The 17,656-nt window shown below is 46.0% G+C and overlaps 1 protein-coding gene across 1 annotated transcript; it reads right to left on the bottom strand.

The window, feature by feature from the left end:
* Window positions 1-1,086: 1,086 nt before the first annotated feature.
* Window positions 1,087-16,724, bottom strand: LOC119403595 (intracellular coagulation inhibitor 1). The gene is made up of 3 exons (XM_037670521.2): window positions 16,384-16,724; window positions 13,064-13,232; window positions 1,087-1,425 (listed from the first exon to the last, which is right to left on the bottom strand). The coding sequence occupies exons 1-3, from the start codon at window positions 16,722-16,724 to the stop codon at window positions 1,087-1,089; spliced, it is 849 nt and encodes a 282-aa protein (XP_037526449.1).
* Window positions 16,725-17,656: the final 932 nt, after the last annotated feature.

The following is a 17,656-nucleotide window of genomic DNA, read 5'->3' as shown; positions in this document are numbered from 1 at the left end:
CCCGTGTCGGACGCCGCCCGTTACGCTGAAGAGTGCCGCAAACTAGCCAAACAGTTTACTACGGCCGACCAACAGCGCCAGAAAGAGGCCCGCGATGACGATCATCCTTCTGCCGCAACGTTTGCTCCTGGAGCATTTGTATGGCTGCATGTACCGCCGTGGGCGACTGGTTTGTATACCAAGCTACTCTCAAATTATAATGGTTCCTACCGCGTTGTCGAGCGTACTTCACCCGTCAAATACGCCATTGAACCTCTTACGCCGCCCAGCGGCCGTCGTCGGCGTGGACGTGATATCGTTCACGTAAAACGCCTCAAGCCGTACTTCGACCCGCTTGTTCCCACCTGTTAGATCGCCAAGATGGCTTCATCTTTCTCGACGGGGGAAATTATAATGAAGAAAGGAAGACATTGATAACACGGGCTGAACTATCATCATCGCTGGAGCAAGGCACGAGATCGGCGTTGGAACACTACCATCTTGTTCGACCTGCGTACTTTTTCGAGCTACCACCCGTTTGTTCGGCTCGCCCAATAAACCTCTTTACACTATCAATAATTACTTAACGCTTTTTAGTTACCATTTTGATGTACTTATCAACATGCCATTTTCTGACAGGAGGTCCCCTTTGAGCGTTGTGCTATGGAACCTCCCTCTGTATATACTAACCCCAATGCGTTTATATATTTTGCGACAAACAAAGATTTGATTTTCGTGTTATACCGATCCCCATGACGGAGGGATCAACCATGTTTTTTTTTTTGCTCTTTTGTAATCACCTACATGTCTTTTGTTAAATAAGCTTTCCATCTTTCCACCTACACACGAGAATACGTGCTTCAGGAAGCACATGACGTCAGTGGGGGTTTCTAGAAGGTTCGTGAGGCCACTCAGAAGCAAAACTCCGATAATTCAACGGCATTTACTTCGAGGTTTTAGAAAGCGCTAACAATGAACACAGTTGATGTACAATGCGGCAAAATATCAAAATGTTTCCGGCAAACGTAAGCGGATCGCATAGAGCGGCTAACAAGGGTCCCGAAGATGCGAAGGCGCACGCCAATCTATTACATTGGGAAGCAATCGTCACCAGCGTATCTCGCGCACGGAACCGAGCAACATGACAGCATCCGGGCGGGAACACGTGACAAAAAAGGCGAACGGGCGGTCCACACTGATGACGTCGGTGCGGAAGCGCGGCATCCTGAGGAGAACGCCGATGCTGCGCGTCAGCCGGGCCAAATGACTCTGACGTTGCTTGGTACGCGAGCGTCGACGACCACCGTTCTGCGAAGTCTCGAATGCTGCCGCGTGGCGCATCAGAGTCACTCGCTTGTCGCCCATACTTGAGCCCCAGAGCAGGGCGTGCTCACCAAACACGTCGCGCACTCCGAGAGCAGACAGTGCCGGACTCAGCTCTGTCACCTGCAAGACAGCCAGCGATGAGCTTATTTGACGTCACACGTACTACTGGCACACACACAGGCGTGCGCAGGGGGGGGGGGGGACAGGGGGGGCGGCTGAACCCCCTAGTCACGTAGGAGGGGGGGGGGGGCGCAAAATCTGCCCCATACATTGACGCCCCTAGTCACCTAAGAGGGGGGGGGGCGCAAAATCTGCCTAGTACAGTGACTTTAGTAAGGGGGGCGCAACGATAAACCCTCGCCCGCCCTCCCTGGGGAACCCTGCGCTCGCCTATGGGTACACATATCGATGTCGCGGACACATACTGAAACTCAAAAAACTGATTTACGCATGTGTACGCACGCTAGCAGGGCAGGGAAACAACGAAACGAAATCGTAGTTAAGATAACAAATATACGGTGTGCCGACACATACTTTTTCTATAGCCAGAGTGTACCAGAACAGGGGAGTGCTCGGAATGGCCGCAGCACCATTGCACAGAAAATGAAGCCCAAACAGGGTCAAGCCGCTAGTGGCGCTGCGATCGGTAGCCTGCAATGTGTCGTCGTTTAATTGAGTTGCGCGCGGCTCCACCAAAGTGGTGCAGAGATCAAATGCACGCTTCCCACTCAACAGGCCCAGACTCGGCCTGCGTGTGCTCGATACGCTGCTTCCAGGTGCTAGGTCACTGCAAAAGAAAAACTGAAAGCAAATGGGACGTTTACTTCAAATTTTCTTTTGCAGCGAGCCGGCAACCGGAAGCAGCTCTCCTATTCGAAAAATTCTTCGAGGCCATACTTTACGTTTTTGTTGAATGCCGTGCGGTGGCGCTACAAATAATTACGCTCACTGTCAAAGTTCTTGTATTTCACTTCACATTTCACGTTACTTTTCCTGGAAATACGTAGCAAATGAAGCTAGTTTTAAAAAACAAAGAAATACCAATACAGCTATAACAAGTGACGCTAAAATAAAAAAGAAACCCACCATCTACAGAAATATAGTTTGTCGCTGAAAATACGCACACAATGAAGACGAGGACGACGACACGGGCGGCACTTCCAACTAAATTTATTTGTGTACTGTACTCCGAGGAGTACAGTACACAAATAAATTTAGTTGGAAGTGCCGCCCGTGTCGTCCTCGGAGTACAGTACACAAATAAATTTAGTTGGAAGTGCCGCCCGTGTCGTCGTCCTCGTCTTCATTGTGTGCGTAGTAGAGTTGTAGCGACGGTTCGCTAATGCACAATTCAACCCACTTCTGAATGTAAAACGCTTCCAATTATTCACGAGCCGTTTTTTTATTGCTCATAACAAGAATCTTCCCATTATCAAATCGCGATACACAATTGCAAGCTTTGCAGTGCGCAGGCAAATGCGCGAATTCGTTTTCTTTATTTAACTCTAGCTCTTGATCCCTGGTTCGTATATCAACACAGCGCCCAGTCTGTCCACCATAAGATTTGCCACATGTCAGGGGAATTCGTACACCACTCCTGCCTCGCATCCGGTATACACAGTACCGCCTTTCTTGCCACAGCCTTGTGGTCTTGTCCCATCACCAGAGGTGCGGGGGCACAGCTGACCCAGCTTAACCGGGGCACAGAAGGCGAGTGGCACACCATACCTGCCTGCCACCATCTTGAAGTTCTGAGTAACCTTGTGAATATATGAGACCATTGGTTTTGGACGCATGCGTTGTATTTTTCAGTATATATTCTTTGTGTACTGACACAAATAAATTTAGTTGGAAGTGCCGCCCGTGTCGTCGCCCGCGTCTTTATTTGTGTGCGTGTTTTCAGCGGAAAACTATGCATCCAGTTTCTCACCAACTAGGCCAAGAACAAGGTCTCCTTCACCATCTACAGCTGCGATTCGAACCCGGGCCTTTTTAGTGGGAAGCGGGCATTCTACCTCTGCACCACTTTCGTGGAGTCGCGCGCAACTCCTAAACGACACATTGTAGGCCACCGATCGCAGTGCCACAAGCGGCTTGGCCCTGTTTGGGCTTGTCCTTTCGATGCTCGTGCAATTTCTAATAAGAAAACACATCGTCCAGTAACGGTATATACGTAATCTAGAACAGTGAAAGCCAGACCAATTGCGTATACAGCGTTCCCTTGATATTTCGAACAACCATTTAAAAAGAGAGAGCAACTGCGTTACAGAATGATAAACTAGGACATTCGTACCCAATACATTGGTGTGCCCACCGGTAATTTTAGATGTGAAGCATCTTATAGCGGAGTTCAATCCGGTGGTGGTGGTGGTGGTGTGCGGCGTGACCAACCTTACTGCGCATGCGCAAGCCCTCTCCACACACCTCCTCTCCCCTCCCCTCTATCCTCCCCCTCTCCACTTCCCATTTCCCCTTCCTTTGCCTTCTCCCCTTTTCCTCTCTCCCTCCCCTTTCCCCTTTGCCTTTCTTCCCTCCCTCTCCACTCCTCCTCTGAAACGCGGGCTCTACATGCCGAAACGCTGCTTCACATCGCCTCATGATCCCCTTTAGTGGGAGATGGTGTGATTTTTTCCTTGATGCGATTTAATTAGCTAATTGCAACAAATTTATTAGGTATGGGTGTACTCACCTAATTACCGAAACGTCAATGAGTCATCTGTATGCATGGTTTAGTGAGGTCTAAGATAACCTAGTAAATTTGTACCCGAAAAGCGCATAAATAAGTCGAAAGTTGCGCAGTGTGTGTCCCGTGTGTTCCCTGTCCGCGTCATCAAAGCGCACCACATCGTCCACATGCAGAACCAACTAGCCTAATTAAGTGCGCTGACAAGTTTCCTCTCTGCTTGAGCAGGATTCGATGGTAGGCCTAACACGCGGGGGATGTTATCGTAAGCGCGCCCTCCGAGCGACGGTGACGGGCAGGCTCGTTTGATTTCTGCTTCAACCGCGTTCGTCACCCCCGCTCGCGCGCTCTTACCGGCGGGTAGAACATACGATGCGCGGGGAGATGTTATCAATTTGGACTTTATACTGAACATGACAGGGTTCCGTATAAAGTCCAAACTGATAACATCTCCCCACGCATCGTATGTTCTACCGCAAGAAAAAAAAAGCTGGTGCAATGGGAAATATACGCCGTGTGTCGTTCGCCCCCGCATAAGCAGCGCCCTCAATAAGGGGACTGAATGTAACCGCTTTGCCTTTTGTATGCCGCGAGAGGCAGCTTTCCTCATCTTCACAACGGTACGAGACGAGAGCGAAGAACATCTGTCGGGCTTTTACAGAGATTCCTTCCGATTCCTTGGCTGATATTTTCTCCCCTGGTAACTGGTTGCTTCTCAGTCAGCCTGTTTGAGGTTGCTTCCTGATGCGTGCTGCAATTTAGTCACGTGTTCCTTTTCATATTTTTTATCAGCTGGAAGAAATGAGCCCGCGACCAGTAAGTTGTCGGAAATAGCACAGGTAGATGTGATTGGAACATGCCTACATAATTTAGTGATGCAGAACTATCGACGGTACTATCGATATTATCGATAGCTGAGCCACTATCAAACTGAATCAATACAAAGAAAAGCTGTGAGGTTCATTCATAACAAATATAAACGCACATACTCGCCAACACATCTTTTAATGCAATCCGGTTTACGAAAGCTATCCATAAGAGCGAAACACGCTCGCCTAAAATTTTTATTTCAGTTACTGAAAAATGATTATAGAATAGATATTTCTAAGTACATTTCGCTTTCCCAGGCTCGACCTACACGTAATAAGCATGCGCACACATTGACAGATTATGCATGTAAAAATGACACGTTTAAGTATTCTTTTTTTCCGCTCGCAATATCAGAATGGAATCAACTTGACGCTACTATCACCAACATCGAATCACTATCGGATTTATGGCGCAAATAGAAAAAAATGTGTTCGCGTAAGAGCACCTATGTAACCAACGTCACCTACATAGATTTCCTCATACCATCTAAAAAAACTTTCCATTTACGACAGCTTGTTCATTCGCTGGGCTCAATGCTAGACGTTTAATCTTAGTTACCCTAGTTTTATTACCAGCCCCTAGCGACACCTGTACTATTGTCATTCTCTTTGGCCACTTCATGCGAAGCCTCATTTTCCTCCTTTTTCCGTCTTTCTTTATCATTTCCCTTGAACCTAGCATGTATTATGCGTTTTGTGTATAAATTCCACTGAATATGCCGTTCTTTAACCAGCATTTTGTTTGCCATACTGTATACTCTACATATCGTGTTTCTTGTTTTTGGTTTTCTCTGTAACCCACATATGCTGTAATTACGCTACAAATGTTAGTGTTTGTTTATCTGACTTGTTTTGCTTTGATTTTTGTTCCCATCTTTCTCGCTATTTTTTTTTATTGATTGTACTGAAAATCATTGTACTGCCCAACTGCCACGCTCTCGAATGAGAGTAGCAGTATTGTAAATAAATAAATAAATAAATAAATAAATAAATAAATAAAAACTATGGATGGTAAAAAAATATTATCGATAGCACTATCGATAATAAATTCGATGGTAATATCGATAGTATGAAATAAACAGCGCGCGCTCATTGCAGAATAAACTTGGTTCCCCGCGCGCATGGTACATAGTGTAGCCGGCTGAGGGCAAGAAAGTTGACATGCACGTGTTCTTCACCAGAGTGCGTTGTTGACACATGATCATAAAGTCAAACTGTGCAGCTGTACCAGAAAGGAAGCCGTTACATATGGGGGAACTGCGCGGCTTCAAATTTATATTGCATTTTATGATTTCAAAATAAAAAAAAATATCAAGAACTAACTTTGTTAATTGTAAGGTGTAACTGGTTGCTTTTAGATATGAATTTTTTGATGGACATATCCCCCATTTCACTGCTGGAATAATTTATTTCTCTAGCAAGAAATCGCTCATAATTAAGTGAAGCTGGCAGTAGGCTATCGCAAATATCTTGGCAACATCGCCGGCCAGCAACAGCCTCATTATTCACACCACTATCGATAGTATCGTGAAGTGGTTGTAACTGTGAAGAATGCTGCAGCAAGACTGGAAAATACGGAGCCCTTTATTTGGGCGAACTTGTGTGCAGAAAAACAAAACTCAAAATGCAAGCGATACACGCTGCGCACTGATAGCGGCGAGTACAGTCGTCGGCCGTCGAGTAATATGATCATCGGTGGAACGCTTCGTCATTGATACATCAGTCATCGAACCTTCCAGCGTTATCGCTGGTGCTCGCGTAAGCTCTCGAATAAACTTGACTATTCGCGTTAACATAATGATATCATAGAATCATGAAGCTTCTCAAACATTACGGCGCGGTCTGTGTCAAATGTTGCCAACAGTCTTTGTGGGTGAAACCCGAATACATCAAAACAAAGCATTAAACATGTGTGGCAGTAATATCGCTAGTAATATAAACGATGGTACTACCGATTGCACTATCGATAGTTTGTCGATAGTAGTACTATCGATAGTTTGTTTACACAGTCGATAATTTCAAAAAATACTATCGATTGCGTCGATAGTCAATTTACCGATAGTTCTGCATCGCTACTACATATGCTTCATTGAAATTTTCATAATTACGCGAACACATGTGGAGTTGCTAATTATGACTAAGTAGCTAAACATCATTAACGAAAAATATTAGTTGTCGCTATTCCAGTCTACTGGGAACAATGTGTACTAGGTTTGCTTCGCGTGACGCCGTCCCTCTATTTTCTATGGGTTGCTGCGTGATAGTTGGGACGCCTTGTACAGCAATCATTAAAGGTATGTGTGTACACCTTCCAAATTTTTTAACGTGAACGCGCGAGCGTCGACTACCGAGTCGGTAAGCACCGTATAACGGAGCGCAGCCACGAAATGAGCGAGAATACGCGCATGCGCCCATTTGAGAGTCCGGTGCAGCTTTCGTCTTCCAGGCTGTTATGCGAAGCGGACCCAATCCCACCTACTTTTCTTTCCTTCCTTTTCTTGTCCTCTTTTTGGACTGCAGTGGAATATGTCATTTTTGCCTCAACAAAGAGCTGCGTGAACCAGAGGGGAAAAAAAAATGCTGATACGCACGTTGTATAGTCAGCGAGTGTATACCACATCGCCATCTACCTGAGAACTCTCAAGAAACTCTTCCACACATGCACACGGTTTTGTGAAACGTGCTTGCGTTCTCCATAACAGACAAGTATGTGGCGTTTTTTTTTTAATGCGAAGCATTTCTTAGCGAACTTCTGCGACTTTGAGCGTATCTATCTATCTATCTATCTATCTATCTATCTATCTATCTATCTATCTATCTATCTATCTATCTATCTATCTATCTATCTATCTATCTATCTATCTATCTATCTATCTATCTATCTATCTATCTATCTATCTATCTATCTATCTATCTAGCCGCCTACGACTTTGTGCTCTCCTGGTCGCTTCGAATGTACACTATAATTGGTATGATGTAACATGACTGTATGACGAACATAAATGACAAGTCATAACATGAAAATCATGACATGCATGTCATGTACAGCATGATTTACATGACACGCTCATGGTGCACTGTCGGCCGTTTCGCTAGCTCTATATACACCAAAATTGGTATCTTACGACTTGACTGTGTGACGAACATAAATGACACGAGTTAACATGAAAATCATGACACACATGTCATGTACAGCATGACTTACGTGCCACGCTTATGGTGCGCTGGCGGCCGTTTCGCTAGTTTGATCTACAGCGAAATTGGTATTGCGTGACGTGACTGTGAGACGAACATAAATAACACACGAGTTAACATGAAAATCATGACATGCATGTCATGTACAGCATGATTTACATGACACGCTCATGGTGCACTGTCGGCCGTTTCGCTAGCTCTATATACACCAAAATTGGTATCTTACGACTTGACTGTGTGACGAACATAAATGACACGAGTTAACATGAAAATCATGACACACATGTCATGTACAGCATGACTTACGTGCCACGCTTATGGTGCGCTGGCGGCCGTTTCGCTAGTTTGATCTACAGCGAAATTGGTATTGCGTGACGTGACTGTGAGACGAACATAAATAACACACGAGTTAACATGAAAATCATGACATGCATGTCATGTACAGCATGATTTACATGACACGCTCATGGTGCGCTGTCGGCCGTTTCGCTAGCTCTATATACACCAAAATTGGTATCTTACGACGTGACTGTGTGACGAACATAAATGACACGAGTTAACATGAAAATCATGACACGCATGTCATGTACAGCATGACTTACGTGCCACGCTTATGGTGCGCTGGCGGCCGTTTCGCTAGTTTGGCGCTGGCGGCCGTTTCGCTAGTTTGATCTACACCGAAATTGGTATTGCGTGACGTGACTGTGAGACGAACATAAATAACACACGAGTTAACATGAAAATCATGACACGCATGTCATGTACAGCATGACTTACGTGCCACGCTTATGGTGCGCTGGCGGCCGTTTCGCTAGTTTGGCGCTGGCGGCCGTTTCGCTAGTTTGATCTACACCGAAATTGGTATTGCGTGACGTGACTGTGAGACGAACATAAATAACACACGAGTTAACATGAAAATCATGACACGCATGTCATGTACAGCATGACTTACGTGCCACGCTCATGGGGCGCTGGCGGCCGTTTCGCTAGTTTGGCGCTGGCGGCCGTTTCGCTAGTTTGATCTACACCGAAATTGGTATTGCGTGACGTGACTGTGAGACGAACATAAATAACACACGAGTTAACATGAAAATCATGACACGCATGTCATGTACAGCATGACTTACGTGCCACGCTTATGGTGCGCTGGCGGCCGTTTCGCTAGTTTGGCGCTGGCGGCCGTTTCGCTAGTTTGATCTACACCGAAATTGGTATTGCGTGACGTGACTGTGAGACGAACATAAATAACACACGAGTTAACATGAAAATCATGACACGCATGTCATGTACAGCATGACTTACGTGCCACGCTTATGGTGCGCTGGCGGCCGTTTCGCTAGTTTGGCGCTGGCGGCCGTTTCGCTAGTTTGATCTACACCGAAATTGGTATTGCGTGACGTGACTGTGAGACGAACATAAATAACACACGAGTTAACATGAAAATCATGACACGCATGTCATGTACAGCATGACTTTCGTGCCACGCTCATGGGGCGCTGGCGGCCGTTTCGCTAGCTTCGGATCATTTCGTCTACTTTTAAGAATATATCGGTGCCCAATGTCTTCATTTCATATGTCCTTTATCTGAAATATACCGTCTTGGAGCGAAAGAAGAACATGATACTGTAGCGCTAAACTCGGAAAGAAACATTGAGTGGCAAAAACAAGTAGGAAAGTCGGCCTCTTACTCTTTATGTTCGAGTTTTGCCCTACAACATCATGTCCTTCACTCTCGTCCTAGAGAAACGTTGTAGAACGTAAACACGATAGCAAAGCAACTAGGAAACAAATGAAACAGATTGGATGAGACCATGTTGGTTGTTTTGGTCACTATTGTTGACGCAGCGCTGTTTTAATGAATGTGGCTCAGTTTCATTGAAACAGATGTAGGATTTGACTAATGTTTGATTAGAAACTGCCTTTTTGAGTTCACGTTACAATCAGGAATTGCCCCATTTTTATTCTAACAGTTTTGGAGGTTAAAGATACTTAGGCGCACTCTACGCTCCCGCGAATTTTAGCCCAGTTTCAGCCTCTGCATTTAGCTCTTTTTTAAAAAAAAGCACAGTTTCGACTCAAGGGCGAAGCAATGAATGCGATAGCAAGAAACTGCAATGTCACTGGAAGAACGGCAAGAAGCTAGAAACTTGCTGCGCGCTGCTGAAGTTCAAAGGACGCAGGAAAAGAAAACACACAAGGCGAGTGCGAACTAAGAATTGTCACAGCTCGACACTTACAGCGCGCTGCTCAAACTCAAAGAAGGACGTATGAAAATAACGCAACAGGTATACACATGACGAGCGCAAACTGTCACAGTTACTTCAACTAGCCACTACTTGGGCTCTTCTAGCTAGCAGCTCACTCTTTTCGCAAACGCGGCAGCTGCAGCGAACAAAGTGACCTTCTTGCGGTCTGTAGCTTCAATGCAGACTGTGCGGGAAAAGAACAAGACAAACAAAACTCCTCCTCAAGAGATAAGCGCGCGAGCGTGGTCGACTGCACCCTGTGGGTCAAGTACAAATCGGAGGCGCACATGCCTACTCCGGCGAAAGAGTAGAGAGTTTTAGAATTGGGGACCTAAGAAATTTGCGAGACGCCAGGGCGCATGCGCAGAACGCAAGCCGCTCTCGGACACTTGCACTCGCGTTGTTCCAAGACCTTGTAACGCCCACCTTTGGGCGACGAACAAAACGGGAGAGCGCGCGACCTCAAGAGAAGAAAACAAAGACGGCGCTTGGCAGTGGCACGTGAAGCCACGGCTCGCATTGCTTGCTAGCGTAGATTCTGATCACTAAAATAAAACTTCATTTTTGTTTAGTTCATACATGATCCTCAGGCTAAAATTACAGCGCAAACGCACTTCTCTATCCTTCTTACTTCTTATTTACTTCTTTGTCCCTGCACCCATCTGAACGTGATTTCATGTCTTCGCGTGTCTAATACAGTATCATCAGAGAGTCTGAGAATTGGGGACCCAAGACGCTGGGTCCGCAAGCTGCGTTGATTAGGCTGCTCTTGCGTTCGGAGGAATAGCAGTTTGAGAACTGGGTCAAACGCAAGCTGCGTTGGGTCAAACGCACGGGGCGCCACATGTGGTGAAATAAAATCATGCGAGACCCGGGCCATGCAGCGTCGTGGCCCGAGCGGCGTCTGCGTAGTCTCAAAGGCGACCCAAGACGGCTTGGGGACCCACGCTAGTTTTCGATCTTTGGGTCTTGGGTCAACGCGATCGAAAGAGCCCAAGAGCGGTTTGGGTTCTGCGCATGCGCCCTGAAGTTTCGCAAATGTCTTGGGGCCCCATGCTCCTTGGGGCCCCAATTCTCAAACTCTCTATTATTGTGTGCGCATGTGAGGTAAGGTTGTCTTGGGCTTATATATGCATTGACGTATGAAAGACTAAAGCATTTGTTAGTGAGCGCTTGTGTCGTACGTTTCTTTTCTTCGTGGGTGTCTTCTTCCTTTGCGCTGTAATTTTAGCCTCAGGATTGCGGTCACGGTGTAAGATATATACCGTGATTCTGGCTCATCCTTCTCGTTTTTCCCTCTTGTGGCATAAGCCTACAAGAGCAAAAAAAGAGCACTTGCTCGCGCCACCACGAGCCACGGGACGCTTTGCTTTTTCCCTGTCCGACTGGCCACGAGTCACGCGGCGCTACAACCCCAAAATGGAAAAGCAGCGTGGGTAGCCAGCGATTCAACGCGGAAATTTGGGCTAGTTGGTGGGTGTGGAACTTGTGCATCTTGGCAGCGCAGTGGAACGAACACAAGAGAAAGGAACACGTAGACAGGACGTCTGCCTGTTGATGTCTAGCGCCCGTCCTACGTGTTCCTTTCTCTTGTGTTCGTTCCACTGCGCTGCCAAGATGCACAAGTAGCCAGCGATACAACGCAAATGCAGCGCGGGCAACGGTGCAGCACGGCTCACGTCTCGCATAATTTTTTATTTCACTACGTGTGGCGTCGCGTGCGTTTCATCCAACGCTGCGTGCCTTTGTATTCTGCCGTTAGTATCCTGGAGAATGAATGACGTATGGCGTAATTGTCTAAGGCAGCGTGCTGCGGAGCTAGGAGGCGGAGGTTTGAATCCTCGGTCGCGCGCATCGGAATCTTTTTCTTCCTAATGATTTTTATTTGTGGATTATATATATATATATATATATATATATATCCGCGATTTAACGGCGACGGGAACAGGGAACAATCCGTCGAGGGTGTCCATATAATTGCTATCGCAATAAAAAAGAACGCCACGCATAAGCACTAGACATCAGATCACCGCGTCTGGTGTGGTTAATACCCATGTTGCTGTTGGCCTCGTTATGCAACTGTAAACAACTGGTCACATAACACATTTGCGAGTCTTCAACATATGTGTGTGCGTATACCATTTGCACATATCGTTAGCGTCATTTTGTAGCGTTTCACTCAATGTAAAAAATTACGCCACAGTCCCATTCCCGCCGCATTCTTCGCATAACATCGATTCCCACAGTGTATGAGACTTGCCGAATGTTTGCTTTTTTGCTGTTTCTTCAGTTCACTTTATTTATTTATGTATTTATTTATTTACTGATTAATTTATTTATTTATTTACTTTTTATTGATTGACTTATTTATTTCCATCGCGAATAACCGCAAATGATTGAGGGGCGAAAATTAAAGCTTTACTGAGGCTGCTTGTGGTGCCTATAACCTTCGCATTACATTTACAACGTTCTTAAAATTTGTCGTTATGTTAGTAACTCTCGAAGGTGTGGCAATGTGGTAGGCCATTGCAAGACAAGTTCAAGTTGTCATCGCCGACGAGGAACTTGCACATTTCCTCAGCGATCCTCTTGAGTAGGCGTAAAGCTTTCCTTCATCTGACATACGTGGGTTCGTCAGCTTATATGGCCGAAGGTCAGGCGGACGCTGAGGCACAGCCTCGTCGTTCGCCATATGAGCAAACACGAAGTACAACAATTCTAGCTTAAGCTTAGCGTGACCGTACATTGACATCTAGTCTGCCTACCTGCTTTACCTTGAACAGGGGCAAGCTGACGCGGACTTGGCCGTGCCGCCGGAGGCTGCTGAAGCAGCGAAGCGCTGTCAACGCACTCAGCTTCGCCTCGAGAGACGCGAGCCCATTCTTGTCGTCGGGAAGCAACACCACCAGCGAGAACTCGGAGCCTGTCCACTCACTGCGGACGCGGAGAGAATGGCAGCGATTTGAGGTGGCTCTCATACCACAAATACATTGAGATGTTCAGATTGTGCAATGGCTCACCAGGTTTAACTTACTACTACATTAATCACTCTTCTGTTATTATGCACGAGGACGAAATCACGCGAAAATCTGCGTGACAGCTCAATCATTAAAATAAAATGTTGTGTTCTTTTGTCTTTCTTGCGAGCCTGCTCTGTAAATGTGCGAAAGTTTTTTGGAAAAACAAAATTCGCGGCGTGAGTGGCACCTTTGTTTTTCGAATCAATATCAGGTGACGTCACTGTAGCACGCTCGAAACAGGTGCGGGTGTGGAAAGGAACGCTTTATTCAGGGAAGCCGTAAATTATAGACGTGTGGATGGATGAACGGCTGGATGCTATGAGCGTCACCTTTATAACGGGGCGGTGACATGTGTGCGACCAGGCTCGACAAAAATGAAAACGCTTTTTTTTAGGTTGGCGTAATGCCTTGACTACTACGGTTAAATCAATCTTACCATAGAGAAAAACAAGAACAAATTCACGGCCCAGGTCTCTGCCCCTTACGGCAGAATGTCCTTACATTTCCCACTATTTATTTTTATCCTTTCTCTCTAGTTTTCTTCTACCAATATTCTAGCCGTCTCTGACTTATTTCTATCGTGGGCTTGTTTAGCTTTCGATTGTTGTCCCTAAAATCCAAGGCTTCATGTAGGCTCGTGCCCAAACATGCACCTGGATGGGTATCTCCACATTCAACGAGAACGTGCTCCGTCGTTTACTTATCCTCCCCACGGCATGTGCATTGTTGTTCTTTACTGAATCTCGCTATTAAGTACGCGTTCTAAGGCAACAGGACCTTACTTCAACAGTAAAGCGCTTCCCCTTGAACTGTCATAAAATGCCTCCCTCATTATTTCCTTTTTGCCCTTTCGGTGGTTATTCAGAGCCGGTCTTTTTTCCATCGCTGCCATCCAGTAAGTAGTCTCCGCCTCTCTGACTTTTCGTTTAACGCTCTTTGTTGCCATACAGCTTACACATGCCAGCCGCATATTTACTGGTGAGCCTCCCAGTTCTTTTTCTGCACTGTGTGTTAACACTCTTCCTATGCAAATGCCGGAAAGCCTTCTCTGCCAATCTATTCGCTTTCACATAACTTAGCCTCTCTTCGAACCTCATTTCGCTCTGAGCTTCCCTCACCTTTTTCGGTCCTTTTTCGCTCTGAGTTTTAAAATTGGACTCCTCTACATTGTCATGGCTACGTCACTTTCTATTCAGTCGAGCGCAGTTTACTTCTGTTAATGAAGTCGATTCCCCTAAATCTATCGTTTCTTCTGTTGTGCCGCAGGGAAGCGTCCTTGGGCCTCTGTTGTTTTTAATCTATATAAATGATCTGCCTAACAACATCACCTCTCGCATACGAATATTTGCCGATGACTGCATAATTTAGCGCCCAATAACCAACATTGATGATCATATCACGCTTCAACGAGACCTAGAAATAGTGAACCAGTGGTGTAACACATGGCTCATGACACTAAACGTGTCGAAGTGTAAAATTATGTCTTTCACCCGCAAACCTGTTAATTCACAGTTTTCCTACCACATCAACAGTAATGTCATCTCGCCGACCGCGAACTATAAGTATCTGGTCGTGCACCTTGCACCTAACCTATCATGGTCAGAGCACATAACTTGCGTATGTGCCAGTGCATCCAAATCATCAGGATTTTTTGCGTCGAAACTAGCGCAGTGCACGCTACCCCTTGCCAAAAATTGCGTATCTAACTTTCGTGTGACCACAGCTTGAGTATGCGCCTTCCATTTGGTCACCACATCAGAAATACCTTATCGAAGCATTATAAATTATTCAGAATAGGACAAGTCGTTTCATTGCTCACAACTATAGTGCCCTGCCTAGTATCACGCAAATCAAGATCAAATTATCATTATCGTCGTTAAGTACCCGTCGTAATATTGCATTGCTGTCATTGTTCCATAAGGTCATTCACTCGGACCAATTATCACTACCCTGTTTGAATCATCAAGTCTATACAACGCGAAGATTGCACAACACTCTCACTTACGCCCGCCTATATGGTGCGACGCAATCATTTAATTCTTCTCCACTACCTCGCGCTATCCGTCTCTGGAACAGCTTACCTGACAACATTGCTTCACTTAGAGACCATGACGCTTTATGTCTTCAGTTCAACAAACATTTTCCCACACACTGCGCTTAGTATCCTTAGTTTTTTATTTGTATAACTTTTTTTTGATAAGGTATTGCAAGGGTGCTTTTCAAACTGATGGCGTCTGTCTTTTCATACCAAGCTGTCACACATTTTTTGTTGTTTTTGATTACATAATGTATAATGACGCAATTGTATTGTGGCTGTAATTCGTATTATATTACTCCTACGCAATACTTACTATGTCGCGCACAATTAATTTTTTTCTTCTTCCTCGTTTGCACTAATAGTTATCCGTTAATCTCTTTTCTGCATGTTATTTTATTCTATGTTATTTCATTCTGCTGCGCTGTCATTTGTACTCTGTGGAAATCTTCATATACAATGTACTGAATTGTACTGTATGTCCCCCTCACTCTAGGCCTCTTACGGGGCCTGTGAGGTATTATCAAATAAATAATAAATAAATAAAACTTCCCAATCCCATATCAACCTTTACAGCCGAATTTGTCCTCTGTCCGTGAGCGCCCAACGCAAGGCTTACCACAGTCCTTTGATTCACATCCATTCCAGATTGCACCTCTGACCTCACGCACACTACTGATTTCCCCAAAGTAAGTCCGGGAACCATTACACTTTTCCACAGACCTCGAAGCACTTCGTACCTATTGTTCCCGAAGTTTAATAAAGTCCTGGCTCAGTGTATCTTGTTAATGGACGATGCGTCCGATCGCTTCTTCGCAACAGTTGTTGCGAAGGAGCGACTGGAGGGACAGGTACCACTGCATCTTGCCCGATGTGTGTGCGCGATGGCCTGAGGTGTTCTGTCGTTCGCTCGACCTGTCGTCCATCCTCGCCTTCAATTATGTAGGAGAGTGAGCTGTCACCTCTCCGGGCGATTGTAGCGGGCAACCATGTTGTAGAGGGCACTTTATACGCAGCGATCCTGGCACACAGTGGTAGTTCAGGTGGAGGCTTGGAACCCCTATTGTAGAAGGTGCGTTGCTTGCGACGGATGTTTAGAAGTTGCTTCAGGACGAAGTTTGGTTGCAGCGTCCGAGGCTTCATGTGAGTAGCCGGAACCGGTAGAAGAATCCTGGTGAGCCGTCCCATGAGCCGCTGCGAAGGAGACTTTAAACACTTGTCACGCGGAAAGTTCCGCCACTCTAGTAAGGAGTTACACAAGTCAACACAGCCGAAAGGATACTTCTTTAGTAGTTTCTTAGACACCTGCAGTTCTCGCTCGGCCGTGCCGTTGGAGCGAGGATGGTATGGACTTGAGGATGGTATGGACATCGTTCGACCCATTCTTATTGATGAAGTCTTGAAACTGTTGGCTGCTGAACGGCGGTAAACTGTCCATTGTGCCACTCCCTTTAGGCGGTACAGAAGTCAACAGAGCCGAAAGGCTACTTTAGTAGTTTCTTAGCCTCCTACGCTGCTCGCTCGGTCATGCCGTTCGAGCGAAGACGGTGTGGAATTGATCGAACATGGTTTTACCTAAGCATACTGGTGAGGTCTTGGAACTATTAGCTGCTGAACGGCGGTCCATCGTCCGTGATGAGTCGGTTTGGGAAACCATGCATAGCAAAGATGTCCGTGAAGACAGAGATCACTTTGCTCGCTAATGAAGGCTGCACTGTCCTGATTACAAAGAAAAAGGAATGAAAGTCCACAACAACTAAGTACTTCCCCGCAGCGGTGGTCTAGTGGTTATGGCGCTCGACTGCTGACCTGAAGGTAGCGGGATCGGATCCCAGCCGCAGAGGCTGCATTTTCGATGTAGGCGAAAATGTTTGAGGCCCGTGTACTTAGATTTAGGTGCACGGTAAAGAACCCCAGGTGGTCGAAATTTCCGGAACCCTCCACTACGGCGTCTCTCAGAATTATATCGTGGTTTTGGGACGCCAAACCCAGATTTTATTATTGTTAACAACCAAGTACTTATTTCTGTTATGGTAGCAAAGGTCACTTCCCACCGTAAGCTTAGCGTTTCACGGATGTGCAATGTCATTCATGCACTTCTAGATTTATACCGCTCGCACAATTGACAGCGTTGCGCTGTTCTTCTATGTCAGGATTCATACCTGGCCAAGAGAGACAGAAAAGAAAGCGTGCCTTCATTCTTCTCCTCCCGCGTGCGCAGCAAGCAGACAAAGATTGTCACTACGTATGGAGTGATAACGAGCCTGTTGCTGCTTGGCACCATGCTTAATTAGCACCATTTT

The sequence above is a fragment of the Rhipicephalus sanguineus genome, chromosome 8, assembly GCF_013339695.2.
Source record: "Rhipicephalus sanguineus isolate Rsan-2018 chromosome 8, BIME_Rsan_1.4, whole genome shotgun sequence".
NCBI lineage: Eukaryota > Metazoa > Arthropoda > Arachnida > Ixodida > Ixodidae > Rhipicephalus > Rhipicephalus sanguineus.
The sequence above is the reverse complement of the archived record's forward strand: the minus strand, read 5'-3'. Positions and strand labels throughout refer to the sequence as shown.

Bases quoted from the DNA above. Each gene is read 5' to 3' on its own strand.
- LOC119403595 (XM_037670521.2), bottom strand. From the start codon at position 16,724: ATGTCCATACCATCCTCAAGTCCATACCATCCTCGCTCCAACGGCACG. The intron at 13,233-16,383 runs GTGTGCCAGGAT...CCGCGTCCGCAG, and splicing joins CCTCCACCTGAACTACCACT to TGAGTGGACAGGCTCCGAGT. The intron at 1,426-13,063 runs GTAGGCAGACTA...GCTGTCTTGCAG, and splicing joins CCCTGTTCAAGGTAAAGCAG to GTGACAGAGCTGAGTCCGGC.